This window comes from Erpetoichthys calabaricus, chromosome 1 (genome assembly GCF_900747795.2).
Source record: "Erpetoichthys calabaricus chromosome 1, fErpCal1.3, whole genome shotgun sequence".
Taxonomy (NCBI): Eukaryota; Metazoa; Chordata; class Cladistia; order Polypteriformes; family Polypteridae; genus Erpetoichthys; species Erpetoichthys calabaricus.
In genome coordinates, this window is record NC_041394.2 from 229,688,390 (window position 1) to 229,714,863 (window position 26,474).

Consider the following 26,474-nt stretch of genomic DNA (forward strand, 5'->3'; position numbering starts at 1 on the left):
TGTTTTCTTTTAGTCTTCATATGCTTCTTTTAAACAACAATCCATGATTCAAAGGGAACTGATGCTTTAGAAAAAAACGGAGAAAACATAAATATAAAAAGCATGTAGCACTCAGACATTTAAGGTCATCTGTAGTACATTTTTTACTGTAACAGTCAATGGGGTTGTGAGAGTGAAATGGAGCTGAATGTAGTCTTGTCTGTTATGCACTGAGTAACTGCTCCAGCCCACAGCACTCAACCATTGTCCCTTACTGATAAACATTTTTCCACTTTATAATGTTAATTTTTTCTTTAATGTTATTATTTATCGCCAGCACTACCATCACTTCCACTGGATATAAGTTTCAGAGGCACAATGATGGCACAAAATGACTTGTGCGTATAATAATTCAAGTCACTGACCCATTATTATTGCAGTGACTCCTTTATGGGTAAAGGAAACAAAGACATGTGAGACAGAGAATGCTCTTAACAAAATAAATAAATAAATAACAGTGGGAGGATTAAAACAAAACTATTTCTGAAGAAGTAGGGAACTGAATTATGTACAGTCTTTCCAACTGCTCTGACCATGGGGAACGCCTTCACTGAGCTCTACCATAATTTAACTAACATATGTATCACCACATCAGAGTTCACACATATTGGGGGGGGGGGGGGGGGGGGGGGGGGGGGTAATTGTTTTAATACAATGCAACGGCATCTGTTTTATAAAACATTTATATTATCTTGCGAATAATATCATTAAATAATGAAATACTGCTTCTTCAAATCACTGGGGAACAATTTTGAACAATTTTTTTGGTTGACTTCAGTTTTTAAGCTCATCTATATTACTAAAGGAAGGTTGTATATATGCACGGACGGCAGACGCCAGACACACCAAAGCGCATGCGCACTGCGACTCAGCGCCCCAGAGTCAAACCCAGCGGCTTCCCAGACTCAGTAGGTAGCGCCCAAACAACACAACACAACCTGTAAACTAAACTTCAGGACACAATACAACCGCCGCCCGAACTCACACACCACCACATATAAAACCTTTGTTTAGTAATGTTTACGAAGGTTGTATATATGCTCGGATGCCAGACGCAACCCGTGCCAAAAGCGCACGCGCACTCGCACTGCGCCCCAGAGTCAAACCCAGCGGCTTCCCAGATTCAGTAAGTGGCGCACAAACAACACAACACAACCTGTAAACTAAACTTGAGGTAAAGCGTGCACGCCAACAAGTTGCCATGGTGACATATTTAAACATAGACATAGAATAACTAGACGCCTCATGACTAGCAGAATCGTACGTCAACGTTGCCGCCATATTGTGAATGGCACTGCTGTGGAGTGAAGTAATGAATAATGTGCTGCTTGGGATTGTACAAACCACTGTATGCTCCAAACCAGATCCCGGGTGATTATATTTCATAGGTAACGCTGAACAATTGTTTTGGTTATATTTGGCCATTAGAAAATCCTGTTTTATAATCTTTACTTTAGCTAAGCCAGGCTAAGCTAGCAAAGCTATGCATTTATGTGCTCAAGTGAGCCTCCAAACAACGTTTTGGCTAAATGTATTTAGTCACTATGTAGATTGTTGTTAGATGTTAACATTTCTCAAACTTGATGGATGTTTTTTTCTCAAGGAGCACATTGAGGAAACACAGTTTGAAATTGACAACCATCATTTTATGCTCATGTCTGTCTTCCACAAACTAAGGCTGCACCATATTGCCAGACTGAATACTCTCAAATTACAGGAGCTGAGTGAGCGAGAGGAGTGTAAGTCTGGAGGAGATCAGTGAGGTTGTGAAGAGCTTTAAACGTTAAGAGCGGTATTTAGTATGGTATTCTGTAGTTAACAGGGAGCCAGTGAAGTTGAGAGAGAATAGGTATAATATGTTCAGTGGATTTACAACAGCAGGACATTATCCTGGCAGCAGAATTTTGAAGAAGTTCTAAGAGATGGATAAGTTTTTGTGGGATGCCAGATAGAATAGCATTACAGTAATCTATACATGAGGTGACTCTGGCATTAACCAATACTTCAGTACTGTGTTACGTAAGAACAGGACAAAGTCTGGAAATGTTTCGAATATAGAAGAAGGCAGTCCCAGAAATGTTACTTATATGGGAGGAATGATTAATAATAATAATTATAATTATTATTATTTAATAATTGCCATTATTAGTGTATAAATGGATATAAACAATTGCATTTAAACGATTCGCCAAAATCTGTTGTATGTAAACGATACTGTTTTAAACGTTATTGTTTTTTCATCAGAAAACCCGGTTTCCACATCTACCTGTATTAGTTTACAGTAATCCCTCCTCCATCGCGGGGGTTGCGTTCCAGAGCCACCCGCGAAATAAGAAAATCCGCGAAGTAGAAACCATATGTTTATATGGTTATTTTTATATTGTCATGCTTGGGTCACAGATTTGCGCAGAAACACAGGAGGTTGTAGAGAGACAGGAATGTTATTCAAACACTGCAAACAAACATTTGTCTCTTTTTCAAAAGTTTAAACTGTGCTCCATGACAAGACAGAGATGACAGTTCAGTCTCACAATTAAAAGAATGCAAATATATCTTCCTTTTCAAAGGAGTGCTTGTCAGGAGCAGATGTCAGAGAGATAGAGAAAAGCAAACAAATCAATGGGGCTGTTTGACTTTTAAGTATGCGAAGCACCGCGGCACAAAGCTGTTGAAGGCGGCAGCTCACACCCCCTCCGTCAGGAGCAGAGAGAGAGAGAGAGAAAAACAAACAATCGAAAATCAATATGTGCCCTTCGAGCTTTTAAGTATGCGAAGCACCATGCAGCATGTCGCTTCAGGAAGCAGCTGCACAGAAGGTAGTGTGGCACGCGGCTGGGGGTGGTACCCAGCCGGGATGCCCAGAAGGACAGGAGGAGGGCTCATGCCTCCTCCGGACCGCCAGGGAGCATCCTCATGCCTGGAGGACTTGGGACCTCAGCACTTCCGCCACACTAGGAAGGGCTGGGGGGAAGAAGGAAAAAGAGACACCCGGAGTGCTTCCGGAAAGACAGCCGGCACTTCCGCCACACAGGGGCGTGTCAAGGGAAGATTGCCGGGAACCACCTGGAGCACATCCGGGTGACTATAAATGGGGCCGCCTCCCTCCTATCAATGAGCTGAGCTGGGAGGTAGGGTGGCGACGTGTCTGGGCGAGGAGGATTGTTTATTGTGAGAGTTTATTGATTTATGAATAGTGTGGTGGAAAGTGTGCTTGGTGCACATTATAATAACGAAATAAATAGTTATTGTACTTTCACCTGGTCTGAAGAGTGGTACCTGAGGGTTCGAGAGGTGGCTCAACGCTACATCTGTTACAGTAGCAACCGTGAAGATAATCTTTCAGCATTTTTAGACGAGCGTCCGTATTGTCTAGGTGTGCGAACAGCCCCCCTGCTCAATCCCCCTATGTCAGGATCAGAGAAAGCCATCCGCCAATAGCGTCCCTTGTATGAAATCAACTGGGCAAACCAACTGAGGAAACATGTACCAGAAATTAAAAGACCCATTGTCCGCAGAAATCCGCGAACCAGCAAAAAATACGCGATATATATTTAAATATGCTTACATATAAAATCCGCAATGGAGTGAAGCCGCGAAAGGCGAAGCGCGATATAGCGAGGGATTACTGTAAATGGCACCTTTGCCACTCGCAATAAGGCTGACGCACTGACGTATCGTGTCTACTCCACAGTGCCAGCGGTCAGTGTTCTCCACTCCACAGTACCAGCAGCTACTCCACTACACAGTGCCACCAGTCAGTGTGCTCTGATCCACTGTACCAGCACTCAGTGTGGCAGCTGTCAGTGTGGCTTATTTGAATCACATTAAGGTAATTCAGTGTTAAAAGTAAGTTCAATTATGATTCCTAACAGCAAACGACTTCTAGCCAACAACACACCCATAGAAAAACAAAAACGAGGCTGCATAGATAAAAACAATGAATGAAGGCGCCTACAATGCGCTTCTGAAACACCAGAAGTGAAGGGGTCATGGCTCCAAAAAGAAACAGCTTTAGTACATATATATTTATTTAATTAAATGAAAACTTTCCCAGGACGCTCCCACCCTCCATGATTTTTCATCCCTACAAAGATTGGAGGGAACAGAAAGTAATTGCCATTCTTAGATTTGCGATTCTTTAGAGAATCAGGGGTTTACTGGTTTACACTAAAATAGGTATGCTGATTCTGAAAGGGCAGTTAGTTTTCTTCTATCACGTCAGGTTTTTTCTCTACCACTTATATTAGTGTGATTGCTGTAGCGTAGATTTGTATAGGTTATTCATTTACACGCAAGACAGTGTGGTCAGAGGTTGTGCGCTGTTCTACGTAGTGAATAAGCAAAATCTATTTTTCTACTTACACACGCATTTCCTTTCTTTCAGATCATGTCTGGCTCTACTGTTTCTCGTTGCAAGTGCCTAAACTACCCTGATTCATTTTGTTATATCTGTGGCAGTTTCACCATTCCCAGTAAAAGGGCGAACATCAGCACATTTGTAGAGCAAGCCTATTTGGCATATTTCAAAGTTAAACTTGGTGATCAAGATAAGTCTTGGGCCCCTCATAAGGTGTGCAAACAGTGTGTTGAGGGTTTACGGATGTTGACAAAGGGAACACGTGATAAGACACCATTTGGTATATCTATGGTATGGCGAGAGCCAGGAGATCATTTCAGTGACTGTTAGTTTTGTATAGTGAAAACTTCAGGATATAACAAGAAAAATTAATTTTACAGTGTATCCTAGTCAACCATCAGCTATACGCCCAGTGGCTCATTCAGATGAAATCCCAGTGCTGGTTTTCGTTACACTACCCTCTCTTGAAGAACATGATTATTGTGATGAACTAGGTGACAACAATGATGAAGAGTTTGAAATTGAAGAGGACTCTGTTCATAAGGGATTTGATCAGCATGAGTTGAGTGATTGCGGTGGGCTGGCGCCCTGCCTGGGGTTTATTTCCTGCCTTGCACCCTGTGTTGGCTGGGATTGGCTCCAGCGGACCCCCGTGACCCTGCAGTTTGGATATAGCGGGTTGGATAATGGATGGAGTTGAATGATTTGGCACGTGATTTGGGACTATCGAAGAAGGCTTCAGAACTCCTAGCATCAAGACTGTGTGAGAAAAACTTACTTGAAAAAGGAACAAAGGTATTGTACTTTCAAACCAGAGAAATTGCATTTCTACAGTACTTTAGAACTGACAGTGGCTTTGTGTATTGCCATAACATACCTGGTTTAATGGAGGAATTGGGAATTCCAATCTATAACTCAACTGAATGGCGACTATTCATCGATAGCTCAAAGCGGAGCTTAAAGTGTGTCCTCCTTCACAATGGCAATATATTTGGGTCAGTCCCAATTGGCCATTCAGTTTCTCTTTGTGAAGAATATGCAGACATAAAGAGAGTCATTGAGTTGTTGCAATATCACCAACACAATTGGGTCATCTGTGTTGACCTTAAAATGGTATGCAACCTTCTTGGTCAGCAACGCGGATACACCAAGTATCCCTGTTATCTGTGCATGTGGGACAGCAGAGCTCGTGAGAGGCATTGGGGGAAAAGGAATTGGCCTCCAAGATCTGCCCTAAAAACAGGTGATCCAAACATTTTACATGAGCCACTTGTTGATAGAAAGAATATTATATTCCCGCCTCTACACATGAAACTGGGTCTGATGAAGCAGTTCGTTAAAGCTTTGCCAACTGAAGGAGACTGCTTCAAGTACCTCATTTTGGCATTTCCTAGCCTGTCATTTGAAAAAATAAAGGCTGGTGTGTTTGATGGTTCACCGATTTGACAGTTCATCAAAGATTAACTTTTCATCAGGACAATGTCAGAAGTCAAAAAGAATGCTTGGTTATCATTCAAAGCCATTGTCAAGGACTTTCTTGGAAACACACAAGCAAATAATTACACAGAAATTGTCCAGAAACTCTTGGAGAGCTACAAAATGCTTGGTTGCAATATGAGCATCAAGGTGCATTTTCTGCATAGCCATCTTTCTAACTTCCCTGAAAAACTCAGTGACGAGCAAGGTGAATGATTCCACCAAGATTTGAAGGTCATGGAAGGATGGTATCAGGGTAGATGGGATGTACATATGATGGCTGACTATTGTTGGAGCATCCGGCGGGATTGTCCGAACACTGAACACTCCAGGAAAAGCTATAAGCATAAATTTTTACCTTAATCGCTTACCCAATTAAGTTTCAAATGTTTTACTGTAAAAAATGTCATAGAGTAACAATAAATCCTTTGTATGAACAAAAGAAATTTAAATAAACAGTACATTCAAGTTATTATTTAATTATTTTTTTCATTGTATGTAAAATTTGTATGTTTTTTGACAAAATTGGAGGGTACCCTGTATCGTAAAAAACTGGATGTGATAGCAAAAAACTGGGGTCATTTTTGGATTCACCACCCAAAAATTAGTAAAAAACAAGTGTAATATCTAACTCAACAAAAAATGTGTTCCCCAGTGAAATGTTATTCAATAACCTATTCGTGTATTATGAATCTCCATGTAGACACCCTTCCACTAAATTATTAGCCAAATTTATTCCCAATTAAAATAATCATGAATAAGTCAAAATTAAAGATATAACGGGAAGATTCATGTCTTTCTATAATTCTACAAGTTACGCATATCTTCAGTTGCTCACTTGTAATTAATCAGTCTAGAAAATGTGTCCTGAGAGTCTTCTGACAAAAAAGTAAGCATTTTAAAATGAGGATCTAGAGCTGATGCTTGTTGGCAGTGGCACTGAACGAATGGAACAAAAAAAAAAAAAAAAAAGAACCATTCATTGTGATGGATAATGCAACTATTATGAAACTACTTGAAGTTGGCTGCTTTGAGCACACGCACACTTTTATATCACAGGTTACTCTGAAAATTCCAACAATTGCCCACTTGCTTTGCCAGGTGAGGCTTGTTGCAAAATTTTTCCAGCATAGCAGTACTGCTAGCCCACCATGCTTAAAGAGAAGCAACATTTATTGGACTTAGCAAAACACAAACTTGTGATTGATGTGGTCATGCAATGGAACAGCGCACTGGAAATGCTAGAAAGGAGTTTGGAATAACAGCAAGTCATCTCAGCAGCTCTGTATATAGGCAACAAGGTTGCTCCTGGTGTGATTGACAGGCAGCGCGCCTGTCTGCAACACACCTGCCACAGGTGCCCAGTCATTTTTAAATGTATGATTGTCATGTAGGAATCTGCTGCCCTGGATGTTCAGCTGTTGTAAGTTATGGCTACACTCTCCATTGGCCTGACAGATGTGGCAATGCTTTGCTTAAGAACTTCATAAAGCCTAGGGACAATAGACTTCACTCAATTGCTTTCTGGTTGGTATAGCATACTGCAGTTCAAAAACATGCATCATTTGTCAAAAACCCTCGTTTTCAACAATAGTGTAGGTTATCGTATCTTTACAAATTAAATCTGTTATATATTCCGTTATTTTTTTGGACACAAGGCCAATTTCATGGAAGCTTGGAGCTACGTGCTGTGTTAAGTGTAGACTTTGGATGTTGACTGAGATTATGTTTATGGGTGATGTTAGGATAAATTATTTCTCAAATTTGTTGTGTTACAACAATAATTAACCTCTGAGTTGCACAGCTTACATATGGCTTTGCTTTTATCCAATTTTCTTTACCAACGGCACCATCTGAATCCGTCCACACATCTGATTTGAGTGTCTAACATGCTGATTTCAGCTAAGGTGGACACACCATTTTATACAAGACAGTAGTAAAGCCACCACCACCTGATCAAAGCACCGTGATGTCCCTACATTGATGGATTAAAGGCCAGAAGTCCACATGACTGTCATCATCAAGTTCTTCCAAGAGAACCCTGAATGCAATGAGGACTGATCATTTATGTTAGGTAGAATGCCTAGAGGGGGCTGGGCGGTCTTGTGGCCTGGAACCCCTGCAGATTTTATTCTTTTTTCTCCAGCCATCTGGAGTTTTTTTTGTTTTTTCTGTCCTCCCTGGCCATTGGAACTTACTTTTATTCTATGTTAATTAGTGTTCCTTATTTTAATTCTGATTTATTTTGTCTTTTTTCTCTTTCTTCATCATGTAAAGCACTTTGAGCTGCATTATTTGTATGAAATGTGCTATATAAATAAATGTTGTTGTTGTAAAGTACTTTTTCTGTAGAAAGTCTTAACAGATCCATTAGCGCCATCTACTGGATCAGATGGCAAAAACGAAGATAAGCAAAAATCTACCGTATTTTTTGCACCATAAGACGCACCTGACCATTAGACGCACCTAGGTTTAGAGGAGGAAAACAAGAAAAAAAATATTCTGAACCAAATGGTGCACTAATATGTTTAATAAAATATAGCAGAATAATATTTCAACCATGTAAATTCAACAGCGGTATTAAGAAACATCATCACTGTCATTAACAAATAAGGAGAGACTTTAAGGTTCAAGCACTCTTCTAGTTTTATGGAAACCCCAAGAACTCCTCATCGCTAGTGTCAGAATTTATGAAGCTCAGTTGCTCACAATCACTTTGCAGGAGCACGTACCTATCATCACGCGGCATAACCTGTCCAAAGCCACCAGGGTACAAAGCACGTTTGGACCAATGCTCCCTGAAGTTATATCACCAGTCTAGTCCCATCTATATTTGTAATGCCACAAAGCCCTTCATCTCGTGTTTTGTTGTGTTTTCCAGTTTGAAAAACGAGAATGCGGTGCAAGCACAGCCCTCGATTCAAAAAATTGCTCTGCATACCTGTTTGTCTCGTCTGACAGTAGCTGAAAGGCAGCTTCAGGAAAGAACAGCCTGAAGTAGTCCAGCGGCTGGTAATCTGTCGAGTCCAGAGTCCGACTCAGTGATAATGCGCAAAACATCGTCTGCTGAGTATTTTGTTTTCTGCACTCGCTTCGCTCCCTCATGAGATGTAGATGCTATCTTGCCTTTGTTTATATTTGTTTACTTTTCGCAACTCACGCACACGCAAGGATTAGATGCCGAGTCAATGAGTCTAACATTTCTCCAATCACAGAGAGAATGCCTGTAACGTAACAGTGAGTTTTGTCGCCCTCTACCTCTGGATGTCGACTTTTGTCAGGTAATACACATCATGGTCTGTGACGCAATATTCGCTCCATAAGACGCACAGACATCTCCAACCTTCTTTTGGGGAAAAAAAGTGCGTCTTATGGTGCGAAAAATACGGTACATATAGTAACTGAGTAGGATAGAGATTCACAAGAATCAATTTTGAGACTTTAAGAGTCGATATTGAATCGTTGAAATGAAAAGTAATGATTAATGAGAAAATCAACATTTGTGCCCAGTACTTTTGACTTTAATTTGCTTTGTACTTACTCTGAAATAACCTCTCCTGTCTTTCTATAAAATTCTAACAATCTATGAACATAGCAAATGCTGAAACAGCAAGATGATTTAAAGATAAATTGAAAACTAAAGAAATAATACAGAGTTGTTGACCGCAAAATTGGAGCAACAGAAACAAGCCTGGGAACTAAACAGAAAAAAATAGCAATGACAAACTAAATTGAAGACTGGTGTAACCTCAGAAATTCAACATTATTCAAACCTCTTCCATTCTAAATTTGTAAATTATACCAGATTTTTCACTTAATTACAAAATAAACAAATCCTACAATTAAATACATTTTGGCTCACTTAGAAAAAAATAATCTTTAATTAAAGATAAAATTAACAGTCATGGCAGATTTTTCCTTTCAATTCCTAAATAGTTCCTACAACCAGGTAAAATAAAATACAATTTTTGTAACAATTTGACAGTAAGAATTTAGAATTTTTTGCTCTGTGACTCACAGTGTATTTTTTTTCTACCTAGCAGCATATTTGAAAAAAATGACTCAGGAGAATGTTGATCAAAAATCAAATTATTAGACCTCATGTCAGCCTCTCAAACGTGCAGTCCTGCCCTACATGCCATATGTTTTAACAGCTTTAATCTGGAATCATTCACTAAGGACATGAAATATTCTTACATGATTCAACAGGGCTGAGAAAATTAATGTCTAAAACAAGCACATGAACTAAAACTATTGGTAGGGAATTCAACAAGAAATGAAGAAAAAAAAGAGAAGAACTCAAAGATTTTCAAAGCAAAACAAATGTTATTTTTATAGTTTAAAATATGTAATAAATTAGGTATAAGCAGGAGGTCAAGGATTTTAAAAATGCATATTAAATGACCTATCACACACTATATAAAAATATATGAGTTTATGAAGTAAATACTAAAATGAAGAATGTAGCCTAATGCCTTCTTTGTTCAAAAAGGGGTTCTCATTTTCAAAGTAAAAGCTTTGAATGTAAGCAAAATTCAACAAAAATAATCTTCGCTTTCTAAAGACTGCATAGTATAGATAGATAGATAGATACTTTATTAATCCCAATGGGAAATTCACATTCTCCAGCAGCAGCATACTGATACAATAAATAATATTAAATTAAAGAAAGATAATAATGCAGGTGAAAAAACAGACAATAACTTTGTATAATGTTAAATGTTAACGTTTACCCCCCTGGGTGGAATTGAAGAGTCACATAGTTTGGGGGAGGAACGATCTTCTCAGTCTGTCAGTGGAGCAGGACAGTGACAGCAGTCTGTCGCTGAAGCTGCTCTTCTGTCTGGAGATGATACTATTTAGTGGATGCAGTGGATTCTCCATAATTGATAGGAGCCTGCTGAGCGCCCTTTGCTCTGCCACAGATGTTAAACTGTCCAGCTCCATGCCAACAATAGAGCCTGCCTTCCTCACCAGTTTGTCCAGGCGTGAGGCATCTTTCCTCTTAATGCTGCCTCCCCAGCACACCACTGCGTAGAAGACGGCGATTGCCACAACTGTCTGATAGAACATCTGCAGCATCTTATTGCAGATGTTGAAGGACGCCAGCCTTCTAAGGAAGTATAGTCGGCTCTGTCCTTTCTTGCACAGCGCATCAGTATTGGCAATACTACAGTGCATCCAGAAAGTATTCACAGCTCATCACTATTTCCACATTTTGTTATGTTACAGCCTTATTCCAAAATGGATTAAATTCATTTTTTTCCTCAGAATTCTGCACACAACACCCCATAATGACAACGTGAAAAAAGTTTACTTGAGGTTTTTGCAAATTTATTAAAAATAAAAAAACTGAGAAATCCCATGTACATAAGTATTCACAGCCTTTGCTCAATACTTTGTCGATGCACCTTTGGCAGCAATTACAGCCTCAAGTCTTTTTGAATATGATGCCACAAGCTTGGCACACCTATCCTTGGCCAGTTTCGCTCATTCCTCTTTGCAGCACCTCTCAAGCTCCATCAGGTTGGATGGGAAGCGTCGGTGCACAGCCATTTTAAGATCTCTCCAGAGATGTTCAATCAGATTCAAGTCTGGGCTCTGGCTGGGCCACTCAAGGACATTCACAGAGTTCTCCTGAAGCTACTCCTTTGATATCCTGGCTGTGTGCTTAGGTTCGTTGTCCTGCTGAAAGATAAACCGTCGCCCCAGTCTGAGGTCAAGAGCGCTCTGGAGCAGGTTTTCATCCAGGATATCTCTGTACATTGCTGTAGTCATCGTTCCCTTTATCCTGACTAGTCTCCCAGTTCCTGCCACTGAAAAACATCCCCACAGCATGACACTGCCACCACCATGCTTCACTGTAGGGATGTTGCCAGGTGTCCTCCAAACGTGACGCCTGGCATTCACACCAAAGAGTTCAATCTTTGTCTCATCAGACCAGAGAATTTTCTTTCTCATGGTCTGAGAGTCCTTCAGGTGCCCTTTTGGCAAACTCCAGGTGGGCTGCCCATGTGCCTTTTACTAAGGAGTGGCTTCCGTCTGGCCGCTCTACCATACAGGCCTGATTGGTGGATTGCCGCAGAGATGGTTGTCCTTCTGGAAGGTTCTCCTCTCTCCACAGAGGACCATCGGGTTCTTGGTCACCTCCCTGACTAAGGCCCTTCTCCCCCGATCGCTCAGTTTAGATGGCCGGCCAGCTCTAGGAAAAGTCCTGGTAGTTTCGAACTTCTTCCACTTATGGATGATGGAAGCCACTGTGCTCATTGGGACCTTCAGAGCAGCAGAAATTTTTCTGTAACCTTCCCCAGATATGTGCCTCGAGACAATCCTGTCTCGGAGGTCTACAGACAATTCCTTTGACTTCATGCTTGGTTTGTGCTCTGACATGAACTGTCAACTGTGGGACCTTATATAGACAGGTGTGTGCCTTTCCAAATCATGTCCAGTCAACTGAATTTACCACAGGTGGACTCCAATTAAGCTGCAGAAACATCTCAAGGATGATAAGGGGAAACAGGATGCACCTGAGCTCAATTTCCGAGCTTCACGGCAAAGGCTGTGAATACTTATGTACATGTGATTTCTCAGTTTTTTATTTTTAATAAATTTGCAAAAACCTCAAGTAAACCTTTTTCACGTTGTCATTATGGGGTGTTGTGTGTAGAATTCTGAGGAAAAAAATGAATTTAATCCATTTTGGAATAAGGCTGTAACATAAAAAAATGTGGAAAAAGTGATGCTCTGTGAATACTTTCCGGATGCACTGTATATTCTGTCCCTTTCACCTTGTTAAGTGGCTTCATACTCAGATATCTATAATGACATCATAATTAATTGTGAAGTGTACTGAGAGGTGAACTCCTTAGCCAAATGGGCTCCCTGTGGAGAGGATTAAGTGACTGGTATTTTAAGATTCATTAACACGTCAAAGAACTTAAGTTTGGGGGCTTATGTCTAGAGGCATGTAGGGGACACAAACTACTTCAAAATATGAAATGGCATGCTCTTCAAACATGCATTATGCTTTTATTATAAAAATGGGTCACTACCTTGCAAATTCTAAATGTAAAAACAGTTGAAATTTCATTAAGCACAAAATTTCAGAAATATACATCATAACAGTAATTCACTGGATACCCAAAACATCTTAAAAATCTGAAGGAGCACACCAACTTAAACATTGTCCTTGATTATTTGACACCTCATGGCATTTTACTTTCTCGTATATGAAGTATATGAATTTCTGTAATCGTCCAAAGATTCGATGTCGAGATTTTGATGAATCTCAACGTTTTAGACCTCACTGAGTCCGAAAATACCATTTTTGGAATTGTGTGTGTGTGTGTGTGTGTGTGTGTGTGTGTATGTAAACACAATAACTTGAGGACGCTTTTACTTAGGTCAACTAAATTTTAGATACAAGTTTTAGGTACAAAATGTAGATTTCTAACAACTTCTGGGTTACTTCCATTAACCAGAAGTGTTACTTTACCTCAGGGATGTGCGATCAGGGGAGGCACAGCCTCACCTGTCATCATGAAAAAAAAAAAAAAATTAATGATGATAACATAAAATAAACGTGTCCACTGGTCTGTGCTATAAATTTGTTTTCTGTATGATTCCAATAATTTTCATCATTTTTATAGTCAAAAATAGCTGAACTGGCAGGTTCCCTGTTCAAATACAGGGGAGAAACGCGAGGTGTGGCAGCGACAAGCCGAGTCTCACCTCGGACTGCGCTGTCCCTTACACAGTGGTTTGATGCATACAATTGGCACGTGCCTGTTGCGGTCTCTCTGTATGTCGGCAATATGTTTTCACATGCGTTTATTATACACCCTGACTTCCCACAGTGTGGCTAATATCTTTAATGAATGTGTGTGAAATTTTTAGTTTTGCTGATCGGACATAAAACCGCAGTGAAAAGGAACAAGGTGAGGCAGACAGTACCATGCCGCACCAAAGGGGGCAGATGTGAGCCAAACAGGTGCTTGTTGCTGCTGTACTTCTAAACAGAGGCTCTAAGCAGTATTAAGTTAGCAATATCAGAAAGTCAAGTGCACTGCTGCGGTCCGTTTATTTTTATTTTTTGGTCCAACTGACTGCCAAAATGGAAGATTTTTAAGAATAAAGGAAAGTAATTGAGATTTTTGTGGAGAAAGATAGGCACATGGACTTCATTTACAAATAAAGGAAAGACCATAAACTGTTTTCGGTTTTATAAAAAATGGGATCAGACTAAGAAAAAAAAAATCCAATATTTAAAAACTAAATTTTGACCTTAGATAAACTATTCCTTTGTTTTCTTTTTATCCTTTTGTTGAACAGTCTGTATTAAAATTGATTAAAGCAACAGAATTAAAAGCTTTTAAAAACAACTAAATATTTCAGTTAAGGTCAAAATTGAAATCCTTTTTTTGTACACCACTCTATACTTTCATTTGTATTGAATGAGTATGAATTGTGGAATTGCAACGGAAAATTTAGAACCCATGGAGGGTGCAGAGCAAATACGCTCTCTCTCACCGCTATAAATGTAACGTTCTTTCTTAGCCAAATATGTACCTTACCTGTGTGTGTGTAAAGAATGCTGATGAGATATGAAACATAACCAGTAGTCAATGTGCATGCTGCTAACTGAATAGTGAATAAGCTATTCTTTAGGGTTCATATATTTGTAAATCTGACTCTAAAGGAGTCAGTGCCTCACCAGCCATGAACCTCACCGCACGTCACTGCTTTACCTTTTATTCATGCAGCTGCAGAGTCACGACTTATTCAACTTTACTTTATAATAATTGTTCAATATATTATTAATTTGATCGAATTTGTTGTTGGTAGTTCTTTAATGTACATAATATAAAAATATAATCATTGTCTTGTGGTTTACTCCTCACATAACCATCCACACATCTGAATATACGAGAAAGTCTAGGGGAGACCACTCCCAATTTTTTCCTTTAGATTAACATTGCTAAAATATAATAATAATACCTCAAAGTATCTTGTGCAGAGGAGAATAATACAATAAACAAGTATAGAATTAGATTTGTGTATTTTGTCCAAAATACTTACTTTATTAGGTACTGTCCAAAAAAAGATTTGGGTTACTTTTCCTCTGGTCCCCTAGAATTAATAATATAGAAAGCTACACTTTCTCAGCCAAGTTGTGTCATTTTCAGTAACAAAATAGTCTGCCATACTAAACTCACTACCAGTAAGATTGAATAAAATACTTCAAAGTAAAGTAGACATGCTTTTAGGGAGATAGAAAACACAAATACCACTTACTACCTATGTGGAAGAGCAGAACTTTATGAAGAAATGAAGTGGAGTTACAGTAATCCCTCGCTATATCGCGCTTCGACTTTCGCGGCTTCACGCGATCGCGGATTTTATATGTAAGCATATCTAAATATATAACGCGGATTTTTCGCTGCTTCGTGGGTTTCTGCGGACAGTGGGTCTTTTTACATCTGGTACATGCTTCCTCAGTTGGTCTGCCCAGTTGATTTCATACAAGGGACGCTATTGGCGGATGACTGAGAAGCTACCTAATCAGAGCACACAGTTAAAGTTCCTGTGTGCTGATTGGCTCAGCGACGGAGTGTTGCATTAACCAGGAAGTCTCATCTCACTCATTCAGCATTAACATGCTCCTGCTACTGCTTCAGGGTCCGTGTCCAAGCTCCAACAGAAGATGCAAATGATTGCAGAAAAGGTAAAAGTTTTGGATATGTTGAAGGAAGGGAACAGCTACACCGCTACAGGACACCATTACGGTATCAATGAGTCCACGATTCTTTTTATTTAAAAAGGAGGAAAAGCATATAAGATCTACGGCCGCAGTGTCCTTTAACCAGGGTGCAAAACGAGTTGCAAGTGGACATGATAAGGCAGTAGTCTGGATGGAATCTGCTTTAGGGATTTGGATTGAAGACTGATGGAAGAAGAATGACGGCTGTGCTACACAGACGCCTGAAGAGGCTCCTTTAGAAGAGCTGTAACGCTCTCTTTTGTTGTGCAGTAAAATTAAACTCATCGTTAGCGGACAAGTCGTCGTGTCATTGTTGGTGAGTAACCATAATAATTATCTACGTACAGTACTTATTACATGTACATAGTTTAGTGTCACTGTACACACATTTTACTGTATACAATTTTTCTTGTATTGTACGTATTTATTGCTGGTGGCCTGTCTGTCGTAATGGCTGTAACATATGTGATATCAGAGACGCTCGATATCTTTAAAATAATATTTAGGTTTTACTGTATATAAACTGTGTTTACATACATAATTTCAACAAATCTTACCTAATATCTAAGAGAATACAAAGGGTTTATGCTGTATAATTGTGCGGGAAATGTTTATAATAGTGTGGGAGAGTTTATAAGGGCTTAAAATATATAAAAAGAACCATATGAACATATGGTTTCTACTTTACGGATTTTCACCTTTCGCGGGGGGTTCTGGAATGCAACCCCTGCGATGGAGGAGGGATTACTGTATGACAAAGTGTAATCAACAGCAACAAAAATGCTTCCTTAAGTAGGACAGGACTGAGATAAAAAATTAGGATATTATAAATGCAATAAAAATATAATTTCAATTACCTATTTCCTTTAAAAGGGAAATTGTGCCCAGTTACAGTTATACAAAATGTATAAAGACTGCAAATTGATAATGAAATGATGAATTGTGGTCATCAACAAGAATATCAGTTATGATGTGTTTAGATGTAGAAAAAAATGAGACTAGATTTGTCTATACTAGTAAACACTAACAGTCTAAAAATGTATGTGTTGTCAATATACAATTACAGGATATATGCAGGTGAACCCTGAAGACGAGAATCATGTCCTATGAATGTGGAAGTGAGATGGAATTCCTTAATTCTCAGAGAGTAATTAATAAGATTTTAGCAACAAAATGCACATATTTTGTACATTTTGACCATACAAATATACTGTATAACAGACATGTGGATTGTGCAATATGAATTGCATCAGAATTTCAAAAATTTTTTCTATGGACGTTTTAACATTGTTTGTTATTGGACAGAACTGGTCAACATGACTGTTCTGTCATACAATTTTTTTTTCTCGTTCTGCATGAAAATATTTTGTCAGCCATTACCACAAAGCACATGGGGTAAGTAACATTTAAACAAAATGTAATTTTTGGCAGGAGTATTCTTTAAAGTTTTATATAATGTAAATATTACTGCAGGGAAAGGACTAACGTGATTTTAAGGCTTCCACTAACAATTATTTTGAAGATTATGCTATCAACTATTTTATCAATTAATCTAGCAACTAATTTTCCCCAAATAATTCAAGTACATAAGCACATGATTGTTTGCTGTACTTGAACCTTTATTGAATACAGTAATCCCTCGCTACTTCGCGGTTCACTTTTTGCGGATTCACGACTTCGCGGGTTTTTAAATACAAGTGATTGCCCGCCTATCGCGGAAGTTATGTTCCAGACCCATCAGCAACAGGAGAAAATCTGCGATATAGAAAGACCATATAAATAAACATTTTATAGTTTAAGCCTTAAAATACCCATCCCACATGCTTTAAACACACATGTAAACTTATAAAACACACTTTGTTAACACATATGATATGTGGATGTCGGGCTAAGGATATGAGTAACATCTCACTATTATAAAACATTTTAACTTCACGCAAGACAAGACAGTGAGACAGGAAAATAGGTGCTGTACAAGCTTTTAAATTATTGACATGCAGAGCGACAAGCAGCACAAAGTCCACTTCTCCTTAGCGTTCATTCAGCTCCCCACCCCCTTGACAATGCGAAGTGGCAGGAGCGTACTGCGCCTCCAGGGAGGGGGGGTTTGAGCGAACGTGCGTTCAGCCCTCACACACCCCCACTCCTCCTCCTCCTTCCGAACATGCAGAGCGACAAGGAGGCATTTTGGTAGAAGCAGCACAAAGTCCATTTCTGCTCAGCGTGAGTTCAGCTGCCCCCCCTTCACAAAGCGAGTGCAGACACATCGACGTCTGATCGCTGCGTGCAGTGTGCAGTGCTGGTCTGCGGTGTTTAAGAATGTAGAAAGTGTTTAAGAGCATAGGAAGTGTTTATAAGAGTGTGGGAAAGGTTAACAAGAGAGTGAGAAAGGTTTATAAGAGTGTGGGAAGGGTTTATAAAGCCTTAAAATATGTATAAATAATAAAATAAATATAGGTCTCTACTTCGCGGATTTTCACCTATCGCGGGGGTCTCTGGAACGTAACCCCCGCAATAGGTGAGGGATGACTGTAATTTCAAATATGGAATGTAAAAGACAAAAAACTTGGTCAGTCAAAAATCCCTTTATTTATTTATTTATTTATTTATTTATTTATTTTTACACAAAAGAAGAGTGCTACTGGGTGAAAGAGAAAGGTATACAGTGGAACCTCGGTTCACGAACGTCTCGGTACACGTACAAATCGGTTTATGACCAAAACGTTCGCCAAACTTTTGCCTCGGTTCACGACCACACACTCGGTATACGAACAAGCCAGTTTCCCTTTCGGTTTGTACATGTTCAGTCTCTTCCTGTGTCGCGAAAAAAGCGCGACACACACATACACACACACAGAGGCAGCGAGAGAGAGAGAGAGACGCACACACACACAGGTAGCGCGAGAGAGAGAGACGCGCGCACACAGGCAGCGCGAGAGAGAGACGCAGATACACAGGCAGCGCGAGAGAGAGAGACATAGACACACAGGCAGCGAGAGAGAGAGCAGACACACAGGCAACGCAAGAGAGAGATGCAGACACACAGGCAGCACGAGAGAGAGACGCAGACACACAGGCAGCGCGAGAAAGAGAGAGAGACGCACACACACAGGCAGCGAGAGAGAGAGAGAGAGAGAGAGAGAGAGAGACGCACTCACAAGCAGCGCGAGAGAAAGAGAGAGAGAGACAGACGCACTCACAGGCAGCGCGAGAGAGAGAGAACTGGACGCATAAGGTAGGAAGGCAGTTAAAGAATGCACTGGGCTTGATTTTGTTTTCACTTCTGTTTACAGCGATCGATTCGTAGCATGCATTGTTGCAATGTTACTTTTCTTGGTGGTTTATTAAATTACGGATTTTTTCAAATGTTCATTTTTTTCCCTGTGCTTAAAACTCATTAAAAAAAGTGTTTTTAGCCAGCGGTTGGTAGTGCTATAGCACGAACTATTGCAGTGTTAGTTTTCTCTGTTGTTCAAGGTTTTCTCAGTGTTATTCAATGTTCACGCTATAGTGCTAGGAACTGCTCTCCAAAAACACTTTTTTTTAATGAGTTTTAAGCACAGTGGAAAAAATGAACATTTGAAAAATCCGTAATTTAATAAACCACCAAGAAAAGTAACATTGCAACAATGCAGGCTATGAACCGATCGCTGTAAACAAGAAGTGAATGTGAATAGTTTAATCAGTCGAATTATAGGTGGTGGTGAAAGGCATTAAGATGAGAGTTTTTAACACAAGTTTTAACGTAATCTCCTTTGATGTGTATTCTATGAATTAACATTTAGCAATGCACTAAAAACCTGTATCTGAAGTCCTGTTTCAGTGTTCATAATATAATTTTACCATGTCAGTGGCTCCTATGCTGCACCATTTTGAGGCTGTTATTATTATCATTATTATTGTTGGATTATGATCTATGTTGTGGCTTATATTTTTTGCTGATCAACTGTTTATGTTGAGTCAGCACTAGGGCTGTGAAATTAGCCAAAAAATAAGGTTAAAATATACCAAAAATAAGTAAATACTGAAATATATTCACAGTTAGGTTAATAATTCTGGATGTTTCATGTACATTTGACCATGCTTTTTCTTATACTTTTATTATTATGAGAACAGCTCCAGTGACAAAAAACCGAAAGAACAAACGTGAACTGCAAACAAAATTCTTAGTGGTACTCAAGCAACTGTTATCTAAATATAACAGCTTTCAAAAATCCCTAGTATCACCACCATCCTATTTCTTTCAGTCTAAAACTGACGGCTGGATGGGCAAGTCTGTCTTGGAATAGTGAGTCATAAAAAGTGCAACAAAAAGGTGCTGAAATCCTCATGAGCCACACTCTCTGGCACCATATTTTGCTACAATAATATCTTTACTTTTACTTGGTGCTGCATGGGCAGCTATGAGAAACAGGAAGTAGGGTTGAGTAGCAGCCAAGGGAAAGCACTTTTTGTGAGCGCACAAAGCATCTCTGTAGAAAAATTTGAGTGACAAAGGGAAGGTATAGTGCCTTCATGCCAAACAGGCACAGCGGTGAGAATAGCGAGTGAAGTAAAAGACCAGACAAGAAGTCAGTGGAATTGTTTTATTGTTCTGGGATATCCAATGGGCGGTGGCAGTGTACCGTTTATATCACATCATTCAGAAAAATAGACTGTCAGCACCCGTAGACTCACCCGAAACAGTGTGATCCTCACAGTATCAAGTCAGAGTCTGCACAATCTGTCTACTTTTATTTCTGCTTTACAAATAAAGCAAAGTTATAATAAATTTATTAGATTAATTGTGGGACGAGGTGTAATGACTGACATGGTTCTCTAAATTAAGGGGTTTGAAGTGTTGTAATAAAAGGAAAATCATACCTTCAAAATGTAGTGTTTTTTCCCCAATCCCATTATTCTGCACTTTGAACTTTTTTTACCCAAACGCTTCTCCTGTGCCATAAAAGTATAATTTTTGATCTGACTCTGTCCCACTCACTCTTAAATTGCCTGACTGTTGTTTAATGCTAAGACCATTCCAATTAAAGCAAATGGAAAATAACTGTGAAAAATGTATTGTATACTTTTTGTTCATGTGAAATTTGTATTTATCTTTATTTAAATTATGCAACGAACTACAAAATGTAAATGTGATATAATGTATGTTATAGTTAAAGAGTATATAAATATATAGATAATATAAATTAATATCGAATCTTGGTATATTCACATATGTTAAAAAACAGTGTTTGGGTATATTTACTCTAAGGAGTGTATCTCCATAAAGCCTCACAACACCATAAACTCGTACATAACCGTCCATGCCAGGAATAACAATCTTTATTTATTTTCACAGTTGATGTTAGTTTGCAAACAGGACTATACAGAACCCACCAGTGCTGTTTTAATGAGCATTAGTTATAAGGCATGATTTGAACTACTCAGCAATTTTAAACCTAAAACATTTAAACAGGGCACCGATTTTATTTTATTGTTCACAGTCTGAATAGTAGAACATTAGAATAATGTACATGAGAAGAGCCTGTTCAGTTCAATAAAGCTTCTCAATATATTCCACTTAATTCTTCCATAAAAACATCAAGTCTAGTTTTGAAAGTCCCTGAAGTGCTCCTGTCTACCACACAATTTGGCAACTTATTCCATGGGTCTATGGTTCTCTGTGTAAAGACAATCTTCCTAATGTTTGTGTGAAATTTACCCTTAACAAGTTTCCAACTGTGTCCCCGTGTTCTTGAAGAACTTATTTTAAAGTAACAGTTTTAATTCACTGTAGTAATTCCCTCCATAATTTAAAACACTTCAATCATGTCACCTCTTAATCTTCTTTTGCTTAACCTACAGCCCTGGGATCAACCTAGTCGCTCTTCTTGGAACCTTTTCCATTTCTGTCATGTCCTTTTTGTAGCCTTGAGACAAAACTTTACACCGTTCTCCAGGTGAGGTCTAACCAGTGAGCTATAAAACTTGAGCATAACCTCCTTGGACATGTAGTCTGTACATTGTGCTATATAACCTGACATCCTGTTAGCCTTCTTAATGGCTTCTGAACACTGTCTGGTATTTGACAGTGTTGAGTCCACTATTACTCCTAAATCCTTCTTATAAGGAAACTATATACACTACACTATAGCTTTCCAGCTGGATGACAACAAAACAACAACTTTCAATAACTATGCCACCATGCCAAGTCTTGTCTCAAAACTGCCCCACTGTCACAATTTAATTTTTTAAACAAATAAATGGGTGCAAAGGGAGAATAACTACAAAAAAACATGCCCTTTGAATTGGTCATTTAAGTTGTAATGAAAAAGCAAGCTGACAGTGCTTTTATTGTTTACATGAGAGTTTGATTAAGACTTTACATTTTTACAATAAGTACAGTGAGTACAAATAATTGAGAAATACATTTTTCTGCACATGCTTATGCAGGCATATGAGCTAGTTTGCTATATAGAGCACCCATATTCACACACAGATACAGGTTGCATTTAACACATTAACTCTTTCAGGGCTGATGTCAACTTTTGCCAAAAGGAGGGGTTGATATTGGTATTCAACTGAAAACGTTACATTTTAGTTGGACTCTCTTTGCTAGGAGGAAAGTTAGCTTCATTGGTTTGACCGAGATTCCTTGCACATGCATGAGTAGCAAGGAGGAAACAATGGCAAAAATGGCACGGATATCTGGCAAGAGATTGAAGCGAATGCATAAAGCAAAATATTCCATGGACAACATTTTGCATATTATCACTGAATTCGACGCTGACTTGTCGGACTCCAATTTTGATAAGTAATCGAAAATGAATACGATGTACTCCCCAGCTGATGGTGGTGCTGAAGAGGTTCATGTAGTTGACATGCCTATGGCAACATTGGCATAGGAGGACCACCACCTGCAATGACAAGATGTGCAAACCAGATTGTGCTGCATTGCAACAACTGGCGATCACAGCACACTGCAACAGACATTTTATGTTATTTCTGCATTTCTTTGTCTGCTTTTCATAAAACTGTACTTTTTGGAAAAAAAAAAATCATCCCCCAAGGAGTTAAAGAACTCAGCTGGTACTAAAAAATGTATTTTACTTAATGAGAATGACTTTAAACATCCAGTGAGATAATGCTTAATGTGTACATAAAAAAAAAAGTACAGAACCTAGAATATCACACAACTTTTTAGTTTAGAGTGAAGCAAGGTGTCATAAATGTGCATCTGTGGATCACCGTCTCGGCTCGTCTAAATCATGTAATACTACCCTGGGACAAAAGGGGGTGCTCGTACAAATATTCTCCGCTTCTTTTTCCTCTGCAGTGGCAAAAGATCCCCGGTGAGGACAACTGATTCACCCCTTCCAGTCTTCCAGCTTTAAAGCCCACTGTTGCGAGAGAGACAGTCAGATTTGACTCAACTGAAGGGAAGGATGGAGTTCCATATTTCTTAAGCATTGTTGTCAGAACAGCTTGAATTAATCTGTTTGCAGTTATTTGTAACAGAGGCACGCATAGTGGCCCCATTTGTTTCATTTTTGTGACTGAAATTAAACAGGGACAATCATCTTGATGCCCCAATATTTCTTCTGAGACCTGTAGTAGCTTATTCGACTACAAAGAGACATTCCCACATCATCCCCACAATGCAAACTCTGGTAAACAATATGTAAACAACAAAATAACAAAGTAGCTAACACATCCTGATGCTGGCTCGTTGTTGCAGTGGATTAACAACTCACTGACAGCACTCCAGCTTCTGGACATTTTCACAAGACACATCTCAAGGCCCAAGAGCTCAGCAACTGACAAAAAAGGTCACAAATATTTGTATTTTCACTGTTGAACCAGGGACTTTGGTTTACTGCACCCAGACTGCTGTTTATTGTAAGGAATTAATTCTATCTAAAACATACTAAAAAAAAAAAAAAGGTGTTGAGTGCTTGTCCACCCATGGACTATTCGGATTTCTCTTAAATTTCCAAAGTTACATCAACAAAAACTGAAATTTCAGTTGTGTGGGCAAAATTTTGGTATCCTCAGGTATAAATGGTTAACTCAATCCAACTACAGATTAATTTCTGGTTAAGAGGTCTTCCGTGAAAAGTTTGTACATTCTCCCAATATTAGAATTGGTCTCATTCCTCTGATAAAAGACATCCCATTAGAAAAACTGGAGAAATTCAATTACACCAGCCAGAATGTGTAATTGAGCCAAACAAAGACGTGCATTATGAAGTTGTACAAAATTACTGATTTTTAAAATTCCTTTCTGAATGCAAGTTCACCTGCAAGCAAAAACCACTACAAAAGAAAAGTCATGCTAAATGTTAGTTTATACAGTATTTTCATCAAGAAACACTAAACTAGATGTATTGTTTTCTAATATACCTCTAGAACTAAAGACGTTACATGAAGAGACTGCTGATCACTGTAGAGTGATTAACAAAACACCTCTTCATGTACTGTATGTGTAATAAAATAGTGTTCTAAATATGACGTGCTTATATTCTAAAATATCGGATATTAATAGTCAATATGTAACAAAACAGAACGGCAAAATTTTAATAATTAAAGAACAACTGATAGAAGTGATTATAAAAACTGGCATACTACACACTTAACATTACAGATAAAAGAAAAAGAGGTTAGAAGTAAACTATAATTATCATAATCCTGTATCCTAAGTACTTGAAACTGCGTGATTTACAGCTAATTGACAGTGTGAATGCATGAGTAAGCTTCATCCTTGACTATCCTGTTTCTAATTTGAGGTTAAGAACTATGCCTTCTAAACGATTTCCGAGATGTTTTTTGCAAACACATTGAATTACATTGGATACTATGTATTCTTTGTCAGTAAACTTTAAACGAAAAACTGGCAGCTGTGCAGGCCTGAAAACAGAAATGTAAAGACAATGCTGTATCCTACTTGACTGATGACACTCAAATAATACAATATTTGGTAGAAACGCAGAAGTAATTTCACTGCTACAGGATCTTTTGTTAGGATCTAAAACACGGTTAAATAAGAGTAACAATGTTGCGAACAGGTCTGTCTTTGCAGCCATGATGACAGATGACTGGCGCGATGCCTCGCTCTATTCACTGGATAAACCGGTAGCTAATCGCTCAAGATGCCAATAAAGAAGTGCCTATATAGATCGGCCGTCACTCAAGGCCCTGCTGCTAGGAGGCTCCCGTCCTGGTTTAGTATGGGGTAAAAAGCTGCTTTGCTCCTCTTAACTACACGATTTCAACTGTGGGTACACAGACGAATCGCACGCTACGGACAAATCGCTCGGCTGCTAACAATACAGCAGCGGGGTGCGTCAGTCGCTCTTCTGTAACGTGACGCGGCGATCTCAGGTTTCCAGTAGTCACCAGAACTCGTTGCTACTTTAACTTCATACTGGACGCAGATGATCGGGCACGATTATATAAAATATATACATGTCTAGTTCATTTGCTAAGTATTTGTACGACCCAAAAAAAACTTTTACAGCTTATGCGTCGCTACAGAAATTGGCTCCACTGCGTCTTAATGTGCCTCGCTGCGTCAGTAACCCGGCCCCTGCTTAAAATTCAGAAGGGGGCTGTCATACCTCAGAGCGCACAGCAGGTAGTTTTATGCTGTAGGCGTTTATTCTTCAGGTAAAATAAAGAAAATCAAAGGCGTAGTGACTACAAATCCAACTAAAAATATTGTGTCTTACCTCAAAGCCACTCTTACGGAGCTCTCGTCCTGGCCAGTCGACATATTGGGAAAGGCTCCGCGAGTCTTGTACAAACAAAGGAGGAGAACAGACCACAGCAATGGAGATAAAGCCTGCTCAGTCGATAGTCCTTGCAACTAAGCCGACTCCTGTCTCCGTCAAGCCGGCAAAAAGTGCGCAAGGCAAGCGCTCAGTTGCGCTTCTCAGCCATTTTCTTTATGTTTAATAAAATGCACGTAACTGACCTAGGCAGTTTTGCTGCGTCTTTCTCAGGTGTTATTTTAGCTGTACGCACGCCATGGTCACCCTAATCCCACTTTCCACAGCAAACGTTTACCATTGGCTTTCTGCCTAAAATTCTCCCACGATCATCGGCTGTCTGCAACACATTGACAGGACTGCTGTTTGTAATGTGCCAGAGCTCACCAGGTTGCGCGAGCCGCAATGCGTCATCAAGTCACGCCCCCTTAGAGCGCGTGGACAGGGAGGGTGGATTGTGAAGACAGGTCGAGTGACAACGAGCAACGCCCGCGCGATCGCTTTCGAGAAGAGAAGGGAGCGTACTGCGGACAGCGACTTACCACTGTTAAAACACATGTCTGCTTCAAAATATAGGAGGCAAAACGTCATGCTCGAAGTGATGGATAATTAGCCATGAGATAATTGTAATTAGCTGTATTCATTAGAAAACCATTGCGACACTTCCACGCCTTACTAAATATACGAAGGCGTTCAAACTCTGTTATCTTCATGTTCCTGCTTCAATGATAATTATCCAGAAGCCGTAGAGACATCGTATAATTAGTCCTATTCATTAGAAAGCCAGTGTAAAATATGAATCATTCTTAGGTTATAGATAGCTTAGTGTCTAGTGCTTGGAGAGAACGGTGGGGCTCCCTTGGAATGACACTGACGTGCACAAAGCGCAAGGGTAAGTGGGGGGCTGCAAGCTGCGGGCCCCTTGAGCCTCTTCATTATAGACGATGCAGTTCCACAATGTCCACAGTTGCTTAACAAAACGGTGCAACACCAGTTGATCTAGCAGCGGAGGACGTGACAAAAACGAGCCGATGGGGGTAAAACTAATAATAATAATAATAATTCATTACATTTATATAGCGCTTTTCTCAGTACT

General features: G+C 39.4%; 1 protein-coding gene across 1 annotated transcript in view; it reads right to left on the reverse strand.

Annotated features, from left to right (window-relative positions):
- Positions 1-25,773, reverse strand: part of kif21a (kinesin family member 21A) — a 226,819-nt gene extending 201,046 nt beyond the window's left edge. Inside the window, 1 exon segment of the mRNA XM_051935118.1 lies at positions 25,340-25,773. Coding sequence (XP_051791078.1) covers positions 25,340-25,383 — 44 coding nt within the window. The 5' untranslated portion in view covers positions 25,384-25,773.
- Between the last annotated feature and the right edge of the window lie 701 nt (positions 25,774-26,474).